Source organism: Siniperca chuatsi, linkage group LG15 (assembly GCF_020085105.1).
Source record: "Siniperca chuatsi isolate FFG_IHB_CAS linkage group LG15, ASM2008510v1, whole genome shotgun sequence".
Taxonomy (NCBI): Eukaryota; Metazoa; Chordata; class Actinopteri; order Centrarchiformes; family Sinipercidae; genus Siniperca; species Siniperca chuatsi.
The window spans coordinates 29,442,862-29,460,841 of record NC_058056.1 but is presented as its reverse complement, the minus strand read 5'-3'; the positions used below and the strand labels follow the sequence as shown (position 1 = coordinate 29,460,841).

Below are 17,980 nucleotides of genomic sequence, written 5' to 3'. Positions count from 1 at the left end.
TGTTACCATCAGAGAGTGCAGAGACCCCACAACATCCCTGCGATATCAGTTATCTTTGTGATATCTGATGACATTCATTAAACTTCCATCATGTGAAATCATAAAGAGAGCTCAGAGCTGAGTTTGTCACATCAGTTTATTGGAGGAACATGAAACGATCAACATGACAAATCGCTTAAGTTTAATTTGCGTCCTCACGTTGTTTCTCCAAACGAGTACAAATGTTCAGTTTACGTTTGGAAAATATTTTGCTGTTAAGTTTTATAAAAAGTAATAAAATAGTGCAACTTTTTTTAAACTTTGTTTTTCATATTTATCTACATATAAACAGCCAACTAATCAGTTTCTATTTTTAAATGAACAACAAGTCCAAATATGGAAACACTGAAAAAAAAAAAACAAGTTTACAAATTTACAATCACTCCAGATCCCTTAAAACCAGCAGGAAGATCAGGTTCCTCCTGAGGAGCCGCCGCTGACATCATCACAGGTGAGAACTGAACTAACCAACCAAACAACGAGCTGAACTGGGACGATAAATAAAACGGTTTGTTCGTCGCTGCTGAGTACGGGAGCCCAGAGAGGATCGGATACGTACTCACAAACTGATTCTCGTCATCGCGTTATAATGATGTTGCTCATATTTAGATGTTGAATCTGTTAACCTGAGGTCAGGATTTATCGATCAGGTTATCTGTAGAAATCAGACCGTTCACTGTCGTCACCTGTTTCGTGTTCCGCCCTGATCATCAGATAATGGTTTGATATATTTCTCTCAGGATAACAGTCCTTAAATATTGGATATGAGCATCACAACAAAAACAAACCAAAACTAACATTTAGAGAAAATGAGATGATCGGGCCACGAGGAGCCTACAGGAGAGCAGCCTCGCTCCGGTCTCTGAACGGAGAAAAACTTAAGGTGTTTGTTCAAGATCTTCAACTGGTTTTTGAAACAGGAATTTCAACCTGATGAAGAAAGAACTTGACGTTACGTCGACAGAGTCTGACCGGAACGATGCAGGTGTGATATCAAAAGGACCAGTTTGTCCCGTTTGTCCTCAGGTGTTAATCTGAAACATATTCAACAGGGCGGAGCGAGCAGAAACGCCTGAAACCACAAACCAGCAGTCTGAGGATTTGATAGGACCCCCTACAGGCCCCTACACCCACTGTTATAATGTACAGTTTGTCCTGAGGGGGGCGCCACAGGAAACACTGTTCAACTCTGAACATGAGATACTGACTCGGACTGGACAGACTCTTTACGATCCCTTTCCCTGTCAGTGTGATGTGGTTCAGGTCAGGTTCTGGTCTTGCTCAGTCCAGATCAGTCTGGATTCTGTTCAGGGTTCACTGAGGAGCTTTGGCTCCGTCTGAAGCTTCAATGCCCAGCAGGGCCTGGACTGCCTCCAGGGGGACCCCCTCAGGGGTCTGAATGTGCATGGTGGTCCCATCTGGCCCGTTGACTATCACAATCCGGTCTAATCCAGGCTCTGCCAGCTGGACCGTCAGCCCCTCAGTCTGGATGTAGATCTCCTGACCCTCTTGCAGCTCTTTGGGCTCACAGGGGTCTGTGGAGCTGGACTCGGACTGGCAGGAGTCACTCTGCTGAAGCTGAGAGGAAGCCAGAGTGTGGACTGAGCTGGACTCAGGTGTCTGGGTGGAGCTGGACTCAGGTGTCTGGGTGGAGCTGGACTCAGGAGTCTGGGTGGAGCTGGACTCAGGAGTCTGGGTGGAGCTGGACTCAGGTGTCTGGGTGGAGCTGGACTCAGGCATCTTTGAGTCTGCAGTGGTCTCGGGACTTGAACCCAAAGCTTTCTCCAGCTCCTTCATCTGGGCTGTGATGTCACTGGTGCTCAAGACCTGGTCCTGGCTTGCCGGAAAAGGCTCAGCCTGGGCGTTGGTCTGCAGAGCCCCCCCCCCCCGGTCCTCATCTGGGGTCACCTCCATGGGCGTGAGAGGGGGAGGAGCTTGGGTTGAAGGCGTCTGAGCAGAGGTGGAGCCAGAGGAGCTGAGGGACCAGAGAAACACATTCAGACCTCAGGAGACCAGATTAGCCCTGTACACCTGGTCCAGATGTGACACTGATATCACAGATATCACACAGATGTGACGGGAACAGCCACTTCAGACTTTTAACGACGTTCTCCATGTGATCACCTGTTCTACCCGTACACTCAGCGGACAGTGAGCGGGGCCAACTTACCTGGAGGCGGAGTCAGCTGTGGTGGTCAGCAGTTTGGATCCAGCTGGAATCACCAAAGGAGACACAGAGACCGAGCAGGGCTTCAGAGAGGAGGTCACAGTAGTCCCTCCTTGGAAAGAAAAGTGGGAAGACATAAAAACGTCAGTTCAGTTCAAAATATAAACGACTGATTCAGTAGTAGGTGGCACTAACGCAGCAGCTGTACCTGTTCTGGGCGTCTCGATGCCATTCTGGTGAACTGGGATGCTGTTCTCCATCTTGAACCTCTTTGAAGGCGGCAACATCTTGGAATTCTGGGAAACAGAGTTTTTGACTAAATCAGACTGAACCTGGATCAGGTGTTTAGCTGCCACAGAGTCCCGGTTTCTATCAGAGTACTACAGGTAACAGATCCAGGTCTCTGAAATGAGGATCTGATGTTACAACAAGATACTCCAAAGACACCAGTGTGCAGGTAAACACACTGGAAACAGATCCAACCTGGAACCAGGTCCAGATTGGAGCAAAACCAAACCTGGATCCTGCTTTCGGAACCCATCTGTGCTGATGGTTTGTTTACCTCCATGTATCGGACGTTCTTACTGGTCAGACTGGAGCTGGGAGACGCTCCAGGAACCACCTTCATCCTGTTCACCTCATCTAGGATCCCCAGAGACCTGGCAACCTGGAACACACAGTACAGTACACAGACCTGGCAACCTGTATACTGCTACATGCATCCCACAGCAGAATGTAGATCACAGCGGAGAACACAGTAGAACTTCTCACCTCGATGTTCCTGACCTCCAGTGGCATAGCTCCAACCTGCGGGCTGATGATGTAATCCTGAGCAGACTGTCTCACCTGAGCCTGCAGGGACTCAAACTCACGGTAAATGTCTGGAAACCGAGTCCGAGCTGGACCGCTGCGCTCCACCTGAAACAGCCAGAGGACACAAAACATTTTTTTCTTCTCAGTAATACCACAGAAGAAGACCTGGACTGACTGCATCTGCAGTCTGTAAACAAGGTTTCCTGCAGAGTTGTACAGAATACTGGAGGAGCCGACCTCTAACCCTAACCCTGACACAGGGTGCCTCCTCCAACACTTTTATCCATCCATCCATTTTCTGCCGCTTATCCGGGGGCCCGGGTTGCGGTGGCAGCGGGCTAAGCAAGGCAGTCTCCTCCTGGGGGATCCAGAGGCGGGGAGGACCGGGAAGGAACACCTGAAGCTGACTGACACGTCCTCCATAGAGGAGGCATAGTTGGAAGACTTTGGGGAAGCCTTACCCAAATCTCTGTTGGAGGTCTATGTGGTAGTTAAGAAGCTCCTCAGCGGCAAGGCGCTGGGTGTGGATGAGACTCCCATGATGCACTGAGCACCTCTCTCCTTCTGTCGCTTTCAGCAGGTTTGCTTATGGTGGGATTTGTTGGGTCTCTGTAAATAATATAAAGAGTTCGGTCTGGACCTGCTCTGTAGGAAAAGTGCAGTGAGATAACTTCTGTTATGAACTGGCGCTATGTAAATAAAATTGAATTGAATTCACCATGAGATGCTGAGGGCTCTGGACATTGTTGGGCTGTCTTGGTTGAATATTTCGTGGAGGTTGGGGACAGTGGACCTGTAGACTTGCAGACCGAGGAGCTGGTTCACATTATTAAAAAGGGACCTGAGGGTGAGCAGAGAGGAGGCTGATTGTTGAACCTCAGATTCAGGAGGACTGATGTGTTCTGTCCCCTAAACCCAAGTTCAACATATGCCGGATCTCTTTCCGTTATCTGGCTCCACTAACCCTAACAACCAATCAGGATAAACCGTCACACAACACTGCTTATCAACTCGGTAATCAGCCCAGGGCTTCCAGCCACGAGCGCGTTCACATAAAAGGGGCGGGGTTTTCAGCATATGACCAATCACAAACATGGACAAGTCTACTGGCAGCAGAGCGGCATATTTTACAAATGAAACTAACAATGAAACTATAATATTAGACAGATATGAGGAAGTTAAACACAAAGAGTTTCCCTACGGGGATCAATAAAGTATTTCTGATTCTGATTCTAATCCAGCTGAAAGCAACACAGCTACAGCTGCCAAACGCAGGAAGGACAGCTGGCAAAAAAATCGCAGACTGTGTGAATCATAGACTGTACACACACAACTCACGCCACACTTTATGTAGCCTTAACAAGATTACTGAACAATTTTTATAACAATAACTTTTAAAATTGATGTAAAATACAACAAGGGCAAGGCTGCTGGTTAGAAGGAGCACATATTGGCACAATGGCTGCAGAGGCTCTATTCACAACCTGTAACTAATATATTATAACATTAAATAAAGGGTATAATGTTAATATAATAGTATAATGTCAGTATTATATAAATATAATAATTATATAATGTTAGTATATTCATTACAAATTTGTATAATAGTATACTATATAGCCTACCACTAGAATTAATTCCAGTTGGACAATACAGCAGTTTAAGAAACACACAACCAACATTTATAATTTTTGTAGGATTTGTTCCTTCATTAAATCCTTGTGCCAGAAAACTGGTTCACATCGGCAGTTAGTCTCTAATTTGTTAAGTACTAACAATGAGTTCAACATTTCGAAGGTTCGCTGCAGCACATCAGCCTCTTTATAAAATGTCCCGCCCCATCCAGGCTGTGATTGGTCGGTTCACAAAAGGTGACATTGATGAGCCCATCAATGTAATGAAAAGTTGAACATGTTTCAACAAAAGGCACCTGATAGATCTAAACAGCCAGCTAGCTGAACTCAAACCCTGGAAGGCGAGTCCGACGACGTGACTGTGTGAACAGATTTACGTCCCCACAACATGAGTGAAACACGCTCGCTCGCTCACACACACACACACACACACACACACACACACACACACACCAATTCTCGCTCGCTCTGGTGTTACACGTCATATACGATGATGATTCTAAAAAACAAAAAAACGGAGGGCATATTTGCAAGTCGCACTGGTGCTCCTAGATATAAAATTTAGGAGCACTGTTTCCAAAAATGGTCGCCAAACGCGTCTAAGAGGTCGCAGTCTGGAGCCCCGGGGCGGGGCCTCGGTACCGCGGCTCCACCCCCGATCACTACTGCGCAGACTCTGGCTCCAGATGACGTCACGAGCGCAAGACGGCAGCTCCCGTATCCGGATGTTTTGGCTTCATGTTTGTACAGTGGGAGGAAGAGCAGACGCGTCGTCCATCTTTACATACAGTCTGTGGTGCTAATGCGTACGTTTATTAATAGGCTTATAAAGCACTGCCCCATCATTAGGGCACGACACCTGACTATAATTACATTTATAACAATAATAATAATGATAACGTTTATTTTTATAGCACTTCAAAACCAGCGTTACAAAGTGCTTTAAACATAAAACACAACAATAAACTACACAGTGAATAAACAGGCAGGCACTGGGAATAAAAGAGGAATAAAACTTAAACAATGGATGATTAAAGAGCGTAAAGAAAACAAAGATAAAATGTAAAGACAACAGCTGAATTAAAAGTTAAAAGCAGCGCAGACTTAAGTGCAGCGGAGATCTGGATGCCACAGTGCCATGGACCAAGACCAGTGGACTCAAACGGGAGCCAGACCCAAGACTCTCCTGTGTTCCACCCCGGGTCAGTCGGCACCGTGGACTTCATAGTCCCGCTCCCCCCGCCCTCCTCCAGTCCAGGACCTGTGCCTATCCAACAAGTTCACCGCGCTGGTTGAAGAGGAGTTTCCTCCACTTACTGGATCCTTGCAGCGTGGCTCGGGACACGGTCTGCTTCCTCCACCATCTGCACCGGCATGACCGGCTCCATACCGGCTGCTCGACCCTCCTTAAGCCTGCAGCCCGCTTCACTCCACGTCAAATCCTCAAACAGCTAGTACTCTTCCTGTCTCCAGACTCCGGCCGTCTCCTCCATCCAACGGGACTTCTACCCAGTCAGACCCCGCAACAACCGCCACCGGAGACTCTCAGTCCAACTGCAGCCTCGGTTGCCTCAACCCGGCAGCGGGCCCGGGCCTCGGTCTGATCCTACGACGGTCATCGTCGTGGACTCCATCGTTAGGAATGTAAATTAAATTTTAACGTTTTATGGGAGTGCTATGACTCTTTTAAGCGTGATGGCATCCATCTTAATTCTCGGGGATCGCGGCTGCTCTCTTCGAACATTAACCACGCCCTCTTACGCCACCCGAACAATCAGCATGCCGCTGACCAGCTTGGGTCATCGTCCACCTCCTCACGTGATTGACTCCTGACCTCACCTGAACCAGGTACACTCACCACTACCCTTCATAGCACTACCAGGAAAGGTAAAAAGGCAGGGGCACAGCAACCGTCCTCTCAGCGTCACTCGGTCTTAAAGACATCACATTTGATTCTGTTGAACATCACCATTATTTTTAGCAGCCCCCCTGTACTGTGTAGTTTACAGGCCCCCCAAACGATGGTAATGGCCTTTTAATTATCCCTAAAGTCAGAGCAAACCCCCCGAGGCCTCCTTTTATTACTGTGGCCCGCGTCTCCGGAGCAGCCGAAGACCTGAGGGCGGCAGGTGTGTGTGTGTGTGTGTGTGTGTGTGTGTGTGTGTGTGTGTGTGTGTGTGTGTGTGTGTGTGTGTGTGTGTGTGTGTGTGTGTGTGTGTGTGTGTGTGTGTGTGTGTGTGTGTGTGTGTGTGAGTGTGTGGGGTGTGTGTGTGTGTGTGTGAGTGAGTGTGTGGGGTGTGTGTGTGTGTGTGTGTGTGTGTGTGTGTGTTATTGTTCTATTGTTTTATTGAGTGAAGCACTTGAATGAGTATGAAAAGTGCTATACAGTGCTATAAGTGTGTAGATACACACACACACACACACACACACACAGCATGTATATGTATAAGTATGTACCTTTGCCAGCAGCAGCTCCCACAGACTCAACACTCTGGTCAAACGAGGAAGAACAATGTCCATCAGCTCCTCATCCTCACACTGCTCCACCAGCTGTAAACAACACATCATTCATCACGGTCATTACATCATGTTTTTAAAGAAAAACTTTACTTTGAAAGTCTAGTCTCCACTTCCTTCCTCTTACCTCCTGCAGTCGGTCTCGTCTCCTCTCCACCTGCTGCTCTGCAGTTACCGTGGTGACGGCGAGCTTTGGAGGTCGACCGCGACGGCCCCGCCTGCTGACGAGGCCCACTGTCACCTGAGAGAATCGACCAATCAGATAAGTTAAAGTCATGAAGAAGAACAGCAGGTGGGAGGTTACTGTTGTACCGGTGAATTAAAAAAACTCATGACTGGATCTTCAGTGGTGAAATTAATTAATTAATTAAGTGTTCAATAAAAATCCAGTTTAAACCAGTTTGAAGTGATCTCACCTTAGGAGGTGGTCCCAGTGATCGACCCCGCCCTCGACCCCGCCCCCTGCCTCTCCCTCGTCCTCGGGGCCGGCCGGGGCCCCGGTGATGGAGGCCCCTGAGTCCTACAGCTGCTGCTGGACCCCCGTCCACCTGAAGACAGAAAGTAAACTCGTTAGGAATTGACGAGTCAGACAGACAGGAGTTAACTACTCATCATAACTAAATAATTAGTCAGTTAATGTGCAGCTAGCAGCTGAAACAGAAATATGACCCTGCCTCCAGATCTGAGCTCTGATTGGTCTCTTACTGTGGTTGTTGCTGTGGCAGCAGGTTTGTCCTCCGTCTTCTTCTCCTCCTCTCTGACACCTGCTGTCGTCTCCTGTGATTGGCTGTCATCTCTGAGGGGGCATGGTGTGTTGCCAGGCGGGTTGCCGGGAAGATCAGGCTCTCCGTGGGTTGGGTTCAGTTTGTAGTGCCGGTTCAGACCTCCGGGACCGATGTAGGCCTTGTCGCAGGTCTGGCAGCGGTGGGACCGGGACTTGTGGCTGTAGGTGAGTGAGGGAGAGGCGCCAGGGGCGGAGCCATCCTTGCTCCCGCCCTCCCCCTCCTCCTCCTCCACGCTCATGTCGGAGTAGTCGTCAGAGTCGGACTGGTGGCTGTCGGCCAGGTCCTCCGTCTTAATAAACTTGTAGTCTTTGGCTTTGTACTTTGGTGGTCTGGAGACTCGACCGGATCTGGTCTGGACCTTCACCGCCTTCTTTTCTCTCTTCTTCACCTTCTTCTCTTTCTCCCTATCTCTGTCCTTCACTGCTGGGGGCGGGGTCACAGGGGGCGGGGCTGCAGCAGGTGAGGCTACTGTGGCAGGTCGGGCAGCAGCAGGTGTGGCGGCCTGTACTGGGACCCCCGTGATGACTGCAGGTGGTTTGACAAGGCTCTTACTGGTGGCTGCTGTGGTGCCGTTAGCGGGGGTTTTATTTAGCGGGACGCTAGCAGTTTTAGCAGAGGAGGTGGGCGGGGTCTTTACCATGGAGGGGGTCTGGACTCTGATGGGGGACATTGCAGGTTTCGGACCCAGACTGGAGGCGTTGCCTGCTGATGTCGTCTGGCCTGTGAGCTTGTGGACCAATGGGAGCAGAGATCCGACGACGGGGGTGGGGCTCTGCAGCAGCAGCTGGATGGGGGGGTCCCCTGGGTTCTGCTGCAGGAAGAACTGCTGACCCTGCTGACCAACCACGGGCTGGATATGGATGATCTGAGCACTGCTCACGCTGCCATTGGCTGACAGCTTCACCTGCTGCTGGGGGGCGGAGCCGGGCTTCATTTCCTGTTTGGGGGGAACCTGGATCTGGATCCTGACGGGCTCAGACTATAAGGACAGAAAACCAGAAACCGGATGAAAACTCACAGGGATCAAACCTGTGACACACAGCTGCTGCATGATAAAGAGATCAGGATCTGAGGATAAAACATTGTTCAAAAAGATCATGTGATCTGACCGAAAGCTCCAGAACACTTACAAAATAAAAACACAATATTGTTTTGTCAACAAAGTTTCTTCAAATGGAGAACGTTTAATCGTTTAAGAGAGAGAGACAGGTAGAGAGAGAGAGAGACAGGCAGACAGGTAGAGAGAGACAGGTAGACAGACAGAGGAGGCAGACAGACAGGTAGAGAGAGACCGGTAGAGAGAGAGAGAGAGAGAGAGAGACAGAGGAGGCAGACAGACAGGTAGAGAGAGAGAGAGAGAGAGAGAGAGAGAGAGACAGCCAGGTAGAGAGAGACAGACAGACAGGTAGAGACAGACAGGTAGAGAGAGAGAGACAGACAGACAGAGGAGGCAGACAGACAGGTAGAGACAGACAGGTAGAGAGAGACAGGTAGACAAACAGAGGAGGCAGACAGACAGGTAGAGAGAGAGAGAGAGACAGACAGAGGAGGCAGACAGACAGGTAGAGACAGCCAGGTAGAGAGAGACAGACAGACAGGTAGAGACAGACAGGTAGAGAGAGACAGGTAGAGAGAGAGAGACAGACAGACAAATAGAGGAGGCAGACAGACAGGTAGAGACAGACAGGTAGAGAGAGACAGGTAGACAAACAGAGGAGGCAGACAGACAGACAGAGAGACAGACAGACAGGTAGAGAGACAGACAGACAGACAGGTAGAGAGAGAGAGAGGTAGACAGAGGAGGCAGACAGACAGGTAGAGAGAGACAGGTAGAGAAACAGACAGACAGAGAGAGAGAGAGATACAGACAGGTAGAGACAGACAGGTAGAGAGAGACAGGTAGAGAGAGAGAGACAGACGGAGGAGGCAGACAGACAGGTAGAGAGAGACAGGTAGACAGACAGAGGAGGCAGACAGACAGGTAGAGAGAGACAGGTAGAGAGAGAGAGACAGACAGACAGACATAGGAGGCAGACAGACAGGTAGAGAGAGACAGGTAGACAGACAGAGGAGGCAGACAGGTAGAGAAACAGACAGACAGGTAGAGAGACAGACAGACAGACAGACAGACAGGTAGAGAGAGAGAGGTAGACAGACAGGTAGAGACATACAGGTAGAGAGAGACAGGTAGAGAGAGAGACAGACGGAGGAGGCAGACAGACAGACAGGTAGAGACAGACAGGTAGAGAGAGACAGGTAGAGAGAGAGACAGACGGAGGAGGCAGACAGACAGGTAGAGAGAGACAGGTAGACAGACAGAGGAGGCAGACAGGTAGAGACAGACAGGTAGAGAGAGAGAGACAGACAGAGGAGGCAGACAGACAGGTAGAGAGAGACAGACAGGTAGAGAGAGAGACAGACGGAGGAGGCAGACAGACAGGTAGAGAGAGACAGGTAGACAGACAGAGGAGGCAGACAGGTAGAGACAGACAGGTAGAGAGAGAGAGAGACAGACAGAGGAGGCAGACAGACAGGTAGAGAGAGACAGGTAGACAGACAGAGGAGGCAGACAGACAGGTAGAGAGAGAGAGAGACAGGTAGACAGACAGAGGAGGCAGACAGGTAGAGAGAGACAGGTAGACAGACAGAGGAGGCAGACAGACAGGTAGAGAGAGACAGGTAGAGAGAGAGAGAGAGAGACAGGTAGACAGACAGAGGAGGCAGACAGGTAGAGAAACAGACAGACAGATAGAGAGAGACAGGTAGACAGACAGAGGAGGCAGACAGGTAGAGAGACAGACAGACAGGTAGAGAGAGAGACAGACAGAGGAGGCAGACAGACAGGTAGAGAGAGACAGGTAGACAGACAGAGGAGGCAGACAGACAGGTAGAGAGAGACAGGTAGACAGGCAGGTAGAGACAGACAGGTAGAGAAACAGACAGACAGGTAGAGAGAGAGAGACAGACAGAGGAGGCAGACAGACAGGTAGAGAGAGACAGGTAGACAGACAGAGGAGGCAGACAGGTAGAGACAGACAGGTAGAGAGAGACAGGTAGAGAGAGAGAGAGACAGACAGGTAGAGAGAGAGAGACAGACAGACAGACAGGTAGACAGACAGACAGACAGGTAGAGAGAGACAGACAGACAGGTAGACAGACAGACAGACAGACAGACAGGTAGAGAGAGAGAGACAGACAGAGAGAGAGAGAGAGACAGACAGACAGACAGACAGACAGGTAGAGAGAGACAGACAGACAGGTAGACAGACAGACAGGTAGAGAGACAGACAGACAGGTAGAGAGACAGGAAAGATGACAGATGTGTCATCTGGGAAGAATGAGTCAGAAACGTCTTCAGTGCTTTTACACGAGATCAGATATCTGACCCTCCAGAGAGACTCGGAGAGGCTCGGAGAGGCTCGGAGAAACTCGGAGAAACTCGGAGAGACTCGGAGAGACTCGGAGAGGCTCGGAGAGGCTCGGAGAGGCTCGGAGAGACTCGGAGAAACTCGGAGAAACTCGGAGAGGCTCGGAGAGACTCGGAGACGCTCGGAGAGGCTCGGAGAGACTCGGAGAGGCTCGGAGAGGCTCGGAGAGACTCGGAGAGACTCGGAGAGGCTCGGAGAGGCTCGGAGAGACTCGGAGAAACTCGGAGAGACTCGGAGAGGCTCGGAGAGGCTCGGAGAGGCTCGGAGAGGCTCGGAGAGACTCGGAGAGACTCGGAGAGGCTCGGAGACGCTCGGAGAGGCTCGGAGAGGCTCGGAGAGACTCGGAGACGCTCGGAGACGCTCGGAGACGCTCGGAGACGCTCGGAGAGACTCGGAGAGGCTCGGAGAGGCTCGGAGAGACTCGGAGAAACTCGGAGAGACTCGGAGACGCTCGGAGACGCTCGGAGAGGCTCGGAGAGACTCTGAGAAACTCGGAGAGACTCGGAGACGCTCGGAGACGCTCGGAGAGGCTCGGAGAGGCTCGGAGACGCTCGGAGACGCTCGGAGAGGCTCGGAGAGGCTCGGAGAGACTCGGAGAGACTCGGAGTAAAGGGGGTCATAGTTTTCTGAAAGTTCTCCGTCGCCACTAAACACCAAAACCACTAAAAAACACTTAAATGTTTGGAGCTGAAACAATTAGCCGATTAATCAATTTGACAGAAAACGTTTCAAGCAAAACTAGTGAAAAAGTGCGGAGCCCGTTTGACCTCTTTAAAACAAAGTCTACACGTGACCCTCCAACACGCTGTGGGTCTCTGCTGGACTCGCTCCTAAAGGTCTAAAGAGGTCACGATATCCTGCAGGTCACATAAAAATACAGGAAAGGCTGAAAAAATAAACACATTTGTGAAACAGAAATATGTTTTTTTTCTGCTCTCCTGTCAGTCATCTCCTGACCCCTCAGATTTATCCTGGGACCCCATGTGGGGTCCCGTCCCTCAGGCCGGGAACAACTGCTTTAAGTGAACATTGATGTCCTGTTATGATGACAGGGCAGGTGAGGAGACAGGTGAGTGGAGCTTAGTGCAGACACACAAACCAGGTAGGGGGGTTAGTCTGGACAAGTCTGGACCAGGTGAGCCCACTACAGTCCAGATGAACCAAACTGATCTTTAACCGGGCTCCACATCAGACTCACCTTCTTCTGGACCACCGGGACTGAGGTCTGCATGGCGACCTGCTGGGCGACAATTTTCAACTGCTGGGAGGCGTTGTTCTGGGTGGTGGTCTTTAAGTTCTGCTGAGGGACCTGAACTTGCTTCAGACCCTGCTGGACCTGGACCTGCTGCTTCAGACCCTGCTGGACCTGGATCTGTTGCTTCAGACCCTGCTGGGGGACCTGGACGTGGACCTGCTGCTGGGACTTGGCGACCTGGTTGATGACCTGCTGCAGCTGACTCGGGTCCAGGGCCGTGTTGTGGACCGGGATGGTTTTGACGAGCTGGCTCTGCTGGAGCAGCTGGGCGGCCTCGGTGTCGGAGACCTGGACGATCTGTTGCTTGGTAAGCTGGTCCAGCAGAGCCTGCTGCTCCTCGGCCGTCAGTCCGGAGCCCTCCACCAGGCTGCCGTCCGGCTGCACGTAGATGATAGTGGTGTTAACCAGCTCCGGGGCCAGGCCGGTGAACTCTGTGCCCACCAGGATGCTCTCTTCCTCTGGGCAGCTCTGTAAGAAGTCCGCCAGCTGAGCTCCAGACCCTGTCGGTAAACTCTCCCCGGGCTGACTGGTCTCAGCACCAGACACTGTCTGTGAACCCTCCCTGGGCTGACTGCTCTGGTCAGCGGCCGCTACCGATACATTCTTCCCGGGTTGGGTGATCTGAACGGCGGACGCTGACGGTAAACTGTCCCCGGACTGGGTGGACTGAGCAGCGAGGGGCTGAGCCGCGGCCCCCGGCGGCTCCGCGGCTGTTATTGTTCTGGTCGAACCGCTGTCATCCTCGTTGTCCGCCATTTTGGCTGTGAGGCTAACTGTTAGCTTAGCTCAGACTGGGGGCCAGTCGGTGGATCAAATCAACCTGATCGTCGATCGATATCACCGAATAAATACTTTGTTATAAAATCTGTGTGTGCTGGTGAATAAAACGCTCAGCTGGGATGAAGGACAACATTAACGGGAGCGGTGATAACGGGAGAAGGTAACGGATAGCTGGGGGCGTTTTTGTACTAGCCTAGCTTAGCCGTCAGCAGGAGCGGGAGCGTAGACTTCCCGGACCGGATCCACCACCGGACCGGGCTCATAATTTTAATATTAAACATTTAAAAATTAAAGTTAATCATTTTATAAATACGAACGAAAGTACTTGGGGTGCTAATTATAAAATATAAATGTGTTTTGTTTTTGTGTACCAGTTATTCATTATTAGGAAGTGACCATGTGCATTAAGGTGTTGTTTCACAAATATAAAACCAGTACCAAACCATTTTTCTAGAGTTGAGATTTATTCATGTGTTGAATGTTCCTGTTATTCCATAAACATTTACTGGGGGAAATTGTGTTTATAAGCCAATTTAGAAAATAAGCCAGAAAATATAACTTGTTTATGGAAATCTGATAATTTCACAGGTAGTTTATGTTTAGCAATTTTACTGTCACATTTAGGTAGAAATTCCACTCCTCCCATTAAATTAAACAAATGTTATCTTAATTTTTCAGTTTAAGTAGCCTGTTCACTTTAAAACTATTGTTCAAAGTTGCAAAGCTCTATATTTGAAGACTTTCCAGATTTGGAATGGAAGAACAGATCCAGTTTCCAGGTTTTCCAACCAGCAGTCACTGAGTTTCCGCTTCCTGTCATTCATTTATAAATATATTAATGAAACGAGCCTCTGGCTGCAGAAGAAGAGCACCAACTAGCAGATTAAAGTCAGTATGAACGACAAAACGTCTGTGCTTTAGTGGTTCAGTTGGAAGAGAATCCGAAACATAAAAATATATTAAAACAGAAACATTTAACAGGAACGAAAGGGTGTTATTCTGTGTCCTGTCAGTAGGTGGCGCGGTTTGTTGACAGCAGGGCAACATTAGTGTGAAAGCTGTCGGACACACAGGGCGATGTCACCTCTCAACTCTTTAATATCCTGCTGTCATTAAAACATCTGGAACAACATCAGAGTGGGATCCTTCACTGTACTCTCTGAGTAAGTGACTCAGTCTTCTTCCTGCTGCTAGCGTTAGCCTGCCCTGCTAACATCGAATTAGCAGGTTTCATATGATGCTAGCCGTGGACTCGGTGTTTGAGAAGCTAACACATCAAACATGCTGTTCGTCTGTTGATGAAAATATTCAGATGTTTTTGGGATGTTTGTTGTCAGCTGTCAGACTTCAGAACAGCCTGCTGAGCTAACGTTAACCCAACGGTGCCGTCATCTTCCGTAGAGACAGCGCCACACCAAACTCCGTTAAACAAATTGTCAATTTAATATTTCTCTCAAGTTGGGCTGAAATCAATTTACTGCAAACCCCGGTGTAAGATTTCTTACACTTAAATAAATTGTTCTGTTTAATTCCGTATATGTCTAGTCCACAAAACAGCGTTTAAATTATGTTGAACCTCAGCTGTTTACGTTTGTTCACCCTGTTCGTTGCCGCCCTCCGTGACTCGAGTAAGGAAAGAATAATGCAGGAGAAACTGCAGGTAAATCATAAAACCTTATCTTTTATTGTTGTAGAATGCTTAATGGTGTTACCTTAAATCAATCCAAGCGACTCTTAATGTCTTGTTTTTACAGTATTGTATGTTGTCAGATAAAGCGCAAGGGAACAGTAAACTGCTGATTTTTGTAACCGAGTTTGGTGCAGAGTTCTTTCCAGCTGATCGGGGAGCAGAACGTTCATGGGCTTCGTCACACCAATCTTCATTAAATAAAATGTCAATTTTATCTATCTCTTAATTTGAGCTAAAATGTGTTCACTACAAAACATGACATAAGACCTCTAACAATTTGAGTGTTTAATTCGGTGAATGTCTGGTCCACCAAACAGCGTTACAATTATTTTAAATTTGAATTGTTTACGTTTGTCCACGCTGTTTGTGCCTTCCATGACTCATAAGGGGAAACTAGTTGAGAAACCGCAAATAAATCATAAACCTGAACTTTTATGGAAGTAAAATGTTTAATTGTGTTACCTTAAAGAGGTACTGCACACTTAAACGTGTTTTTCAGCTGTAAACTGAATTATACACCATGATGAAACGCATCAATGCTGGACTGCTGTTAATATTGACATTCTTCTCAAAATCTGCATTTCGTGGGTTGAAAATGGCTCAGCACGCCATCTTCTGTTTGTGAACCTTGCGAGGCAAACGCTGCTGACAGTTTCCGTCACGACATTTATAAAAAGAAGCGTTAACGCCCTCCAATCAGAGCTGGCCAGCCCTCCTCCCCACCGCGCTCATTTTCAAATGTATGCAGATGGAGACGCATCCTTCACCTGAGTTTACGCTCGTTTCTGCCAACGCGCCACTTAGTACTTGTCAGTTTTGGCGCAGTGGTTCGGACCTGCGCTCCTGACGGCTGTAGCGGCTCCACCGGACTGCGTTGGTTCCCCTGATGATGATCCCGCGATAAACAGCAGGGCTACGGCTGCGTGCTGCCGCTCCCCACACCGGACAGCCTCTCTGAGCCGCCGCCGTTAGCTCAGCTACAGCACAGGTACACACACACCTTTACAAAGGGCCACCAAGGCCTCCTGACTGTCAAAGCTCCAGCGTGTCTCCAGCGTGTCTCCAGCGTGTCTCCAGCGTGGACGCGCAGAGTCCGGCAGCAGCTGCTCCGTGTCTCCTCACCTCCCAAGAGGCCACGCCCCCGACAGTGCACTCCTGCAGTCCTCTGCTGTAGTGATGGGAGTTAGGCTCTTCTGCTGGTCACTGCCTCAGTTACATTTTACATAAATACTTATTAGTTGCAAGATATAAACATGCAAGATCCTTCATCTGCAATACATTGAAATATTTGGTCATTTTGATGGTTACAAAGTAATAAATGTCAAGTATCCTAGTTGTAAAAAAAAATATATAACACCCTATGAATGCAATAGTAGGCTATGGCTAATAAATAACTGTGCAACTCTGTACAGACACATACTGTATATATTTCAATTTAATTTGTATAATATGAAACAGGGGGTCGCCTCGGCTCTCAGACCGGAGCCGGCTCCCATCGTTCACTTACCGACTCGACTCGTTCGTGACCGACACATCACTACTCTTCTGCATTTTTAAAATATGCTGGGAGGGAAGGAGCTAGCAGCATTTGGGTGTGAAGTTACACTTTAAGCAAATAAGAAAAGGGAACAGTAAAATGTTCGATAAGCGAGTTTGGTGCACAGTTCCTGGCTGCAGTACAGCCGAGTGATTCTCGAAATGCGCTTCTTCTCAGGTTAATTGTATTTGTTTTTAAATGTAGGTTTTGAACTGACTTTCAGGACCAGCTGAGTCCACTTCGGCAGAAACATGGCGGCCCAGCTGACCCCGCCGTCCATCCTGAGAGAGTTCTGCCCGCTCTACTACCTGCTGAATGCCATCCCAGCCAAGGTACTGACCCATTCCAAACCAGTCCAAAACCCAGCCAAGTAGGCATGGGCCGGTATGAGATTTTGACGGTATGATAAAAATACCACGGTTTCATGGTATGCGGTATTGCACGCCTCTAAAATGTGTTATTGTCTTTGGGTAAAAAAATGATTTATTATGCATTCTTTGCCATTGAACATGTATTTTATTTTTAAATAAGATATAGAGCATCTGGAACATTAGTAAACGTTGTATGTTAAGTTCAACTCAACAAACTGACCCGTAAGGCCGGTGGCATTGTGGGGGTGGAGCTGGAGTCTCTGGCGGTGGTGTCAGAGAGGAGGATGCTGGGTAAACTACACGCCATCTTGGACAGCGTCTCCACCCACTCCATCACGTGCTGGTCAAACAAAGGAGCGCCTTCAGAGGAAGACTCATCCCCCCACAATGCACCACAGAGCGCCACAGGAAGTCATTCCTGCCTGTGGCCATCAGACTCTTTAACTCCTCCCTCTAAGAGTCAGTCTGTTTGACCCGAAGTCACTAAACTGGACATTTATCATTAACATCTCTGCAATACTTTAAATAATTGTGTAATACTCCTGTGCAATATTTCAGTTTAAAATTCCCTATTTATTGATATTGATAAATATCAATAAATTGGTCATCCCTCTATTACTGCTGTGCAATATCCTCCGTCTCATTATAACCTTAATAATCTACATTTAACTTGACAGTTCATGCACTATTAATTTATACTGTATTATTATCATCAACCGGTAAACCCACTTAGTACCTAATTTATTTTCTGACCTGTATTATAGTGTTTTATGTTTTTTTGCTTAGTACTTCTGTTCCTGTGTGCACTGACGTAAAGGCGAGCTGCTGGAACAAGAGTTTCCCCTTCGGGGATCAATAAAATATTCCTGATTCTGAACAGTATTAGGGGTTATAATATTATAGTACTATACTAACATTTATCGTAGAAAAGGTTTCAGTCGTAGTCGTCTGGACGCTGTTTTCA

At 48.6% G+C, this 17,980-nt stretch overlaps 2 protein-coding genes across 4 annotated transcripts in view; one reads left to right on the top strand and one right to left on the bottom strand.

The window, feature by feature from the left end:
• Positions 1–118: 118 nt before the first annotated feature.
• znf839 (zinc finger protein 839) lies at positions 119–13,832 on the bottom strand. The gene is made up of 10 exons (XM_044165620.1): positions 12,582–13,832; positions 7,876–8,934; positions 7,587–7,718; positions 7,298–7,411; positions 7,111–7,203; positions 2,978–3,124; positions 2,769–2,873; positions 2,415–2,502; positions 2,210–2,318; positions 119–2,014 (listed from the first exon to the last, which is right to left on the bottom strand). The coding sequence occupies exons 1-10, from the start codon at positions 13,392–13,394 to the stop codon at positions 1,354–1,356; spliced, it is 3,321 nt and encodes a 1,106-aa protein (XP_044021555.1). The 5' UTR covers positions 13,395–13,832; the 3' UTR covers positions 119–1,353.
• Positions 13,833–14,257: 425 nt separating this feature from the next.
• The window catches only part of tecpr2 (tectonin beta-propeller repeat containing 2), a 49,073-nt gene continuing 45,350 nt past the window's right edge, over positions 14,258–17,980 (top strand). Inside the window, exons 1-2 of one of the 3 annotated variants that reach the window (XM_044165617.1) lie at positions 14,258–14,581; positions 16,869–16,977. In XM_044165617.1, the coding sequence (XP_044021552.1) occupies positions 16,897–16,977 (81 nt within the window). In that variant the 5' untranslated portion in view covers positions 14,258–14,581; positions 16,869–16,896. Of the gene's footprint in view, positions 14,582–15,656; positions 16,097–16,849; positions 16,978–17,980 lie in introns of those variants that run through there. The other 2 variants (XM_044165618.1, XM_044165619.1) reach the window with 2 other exon arrangements.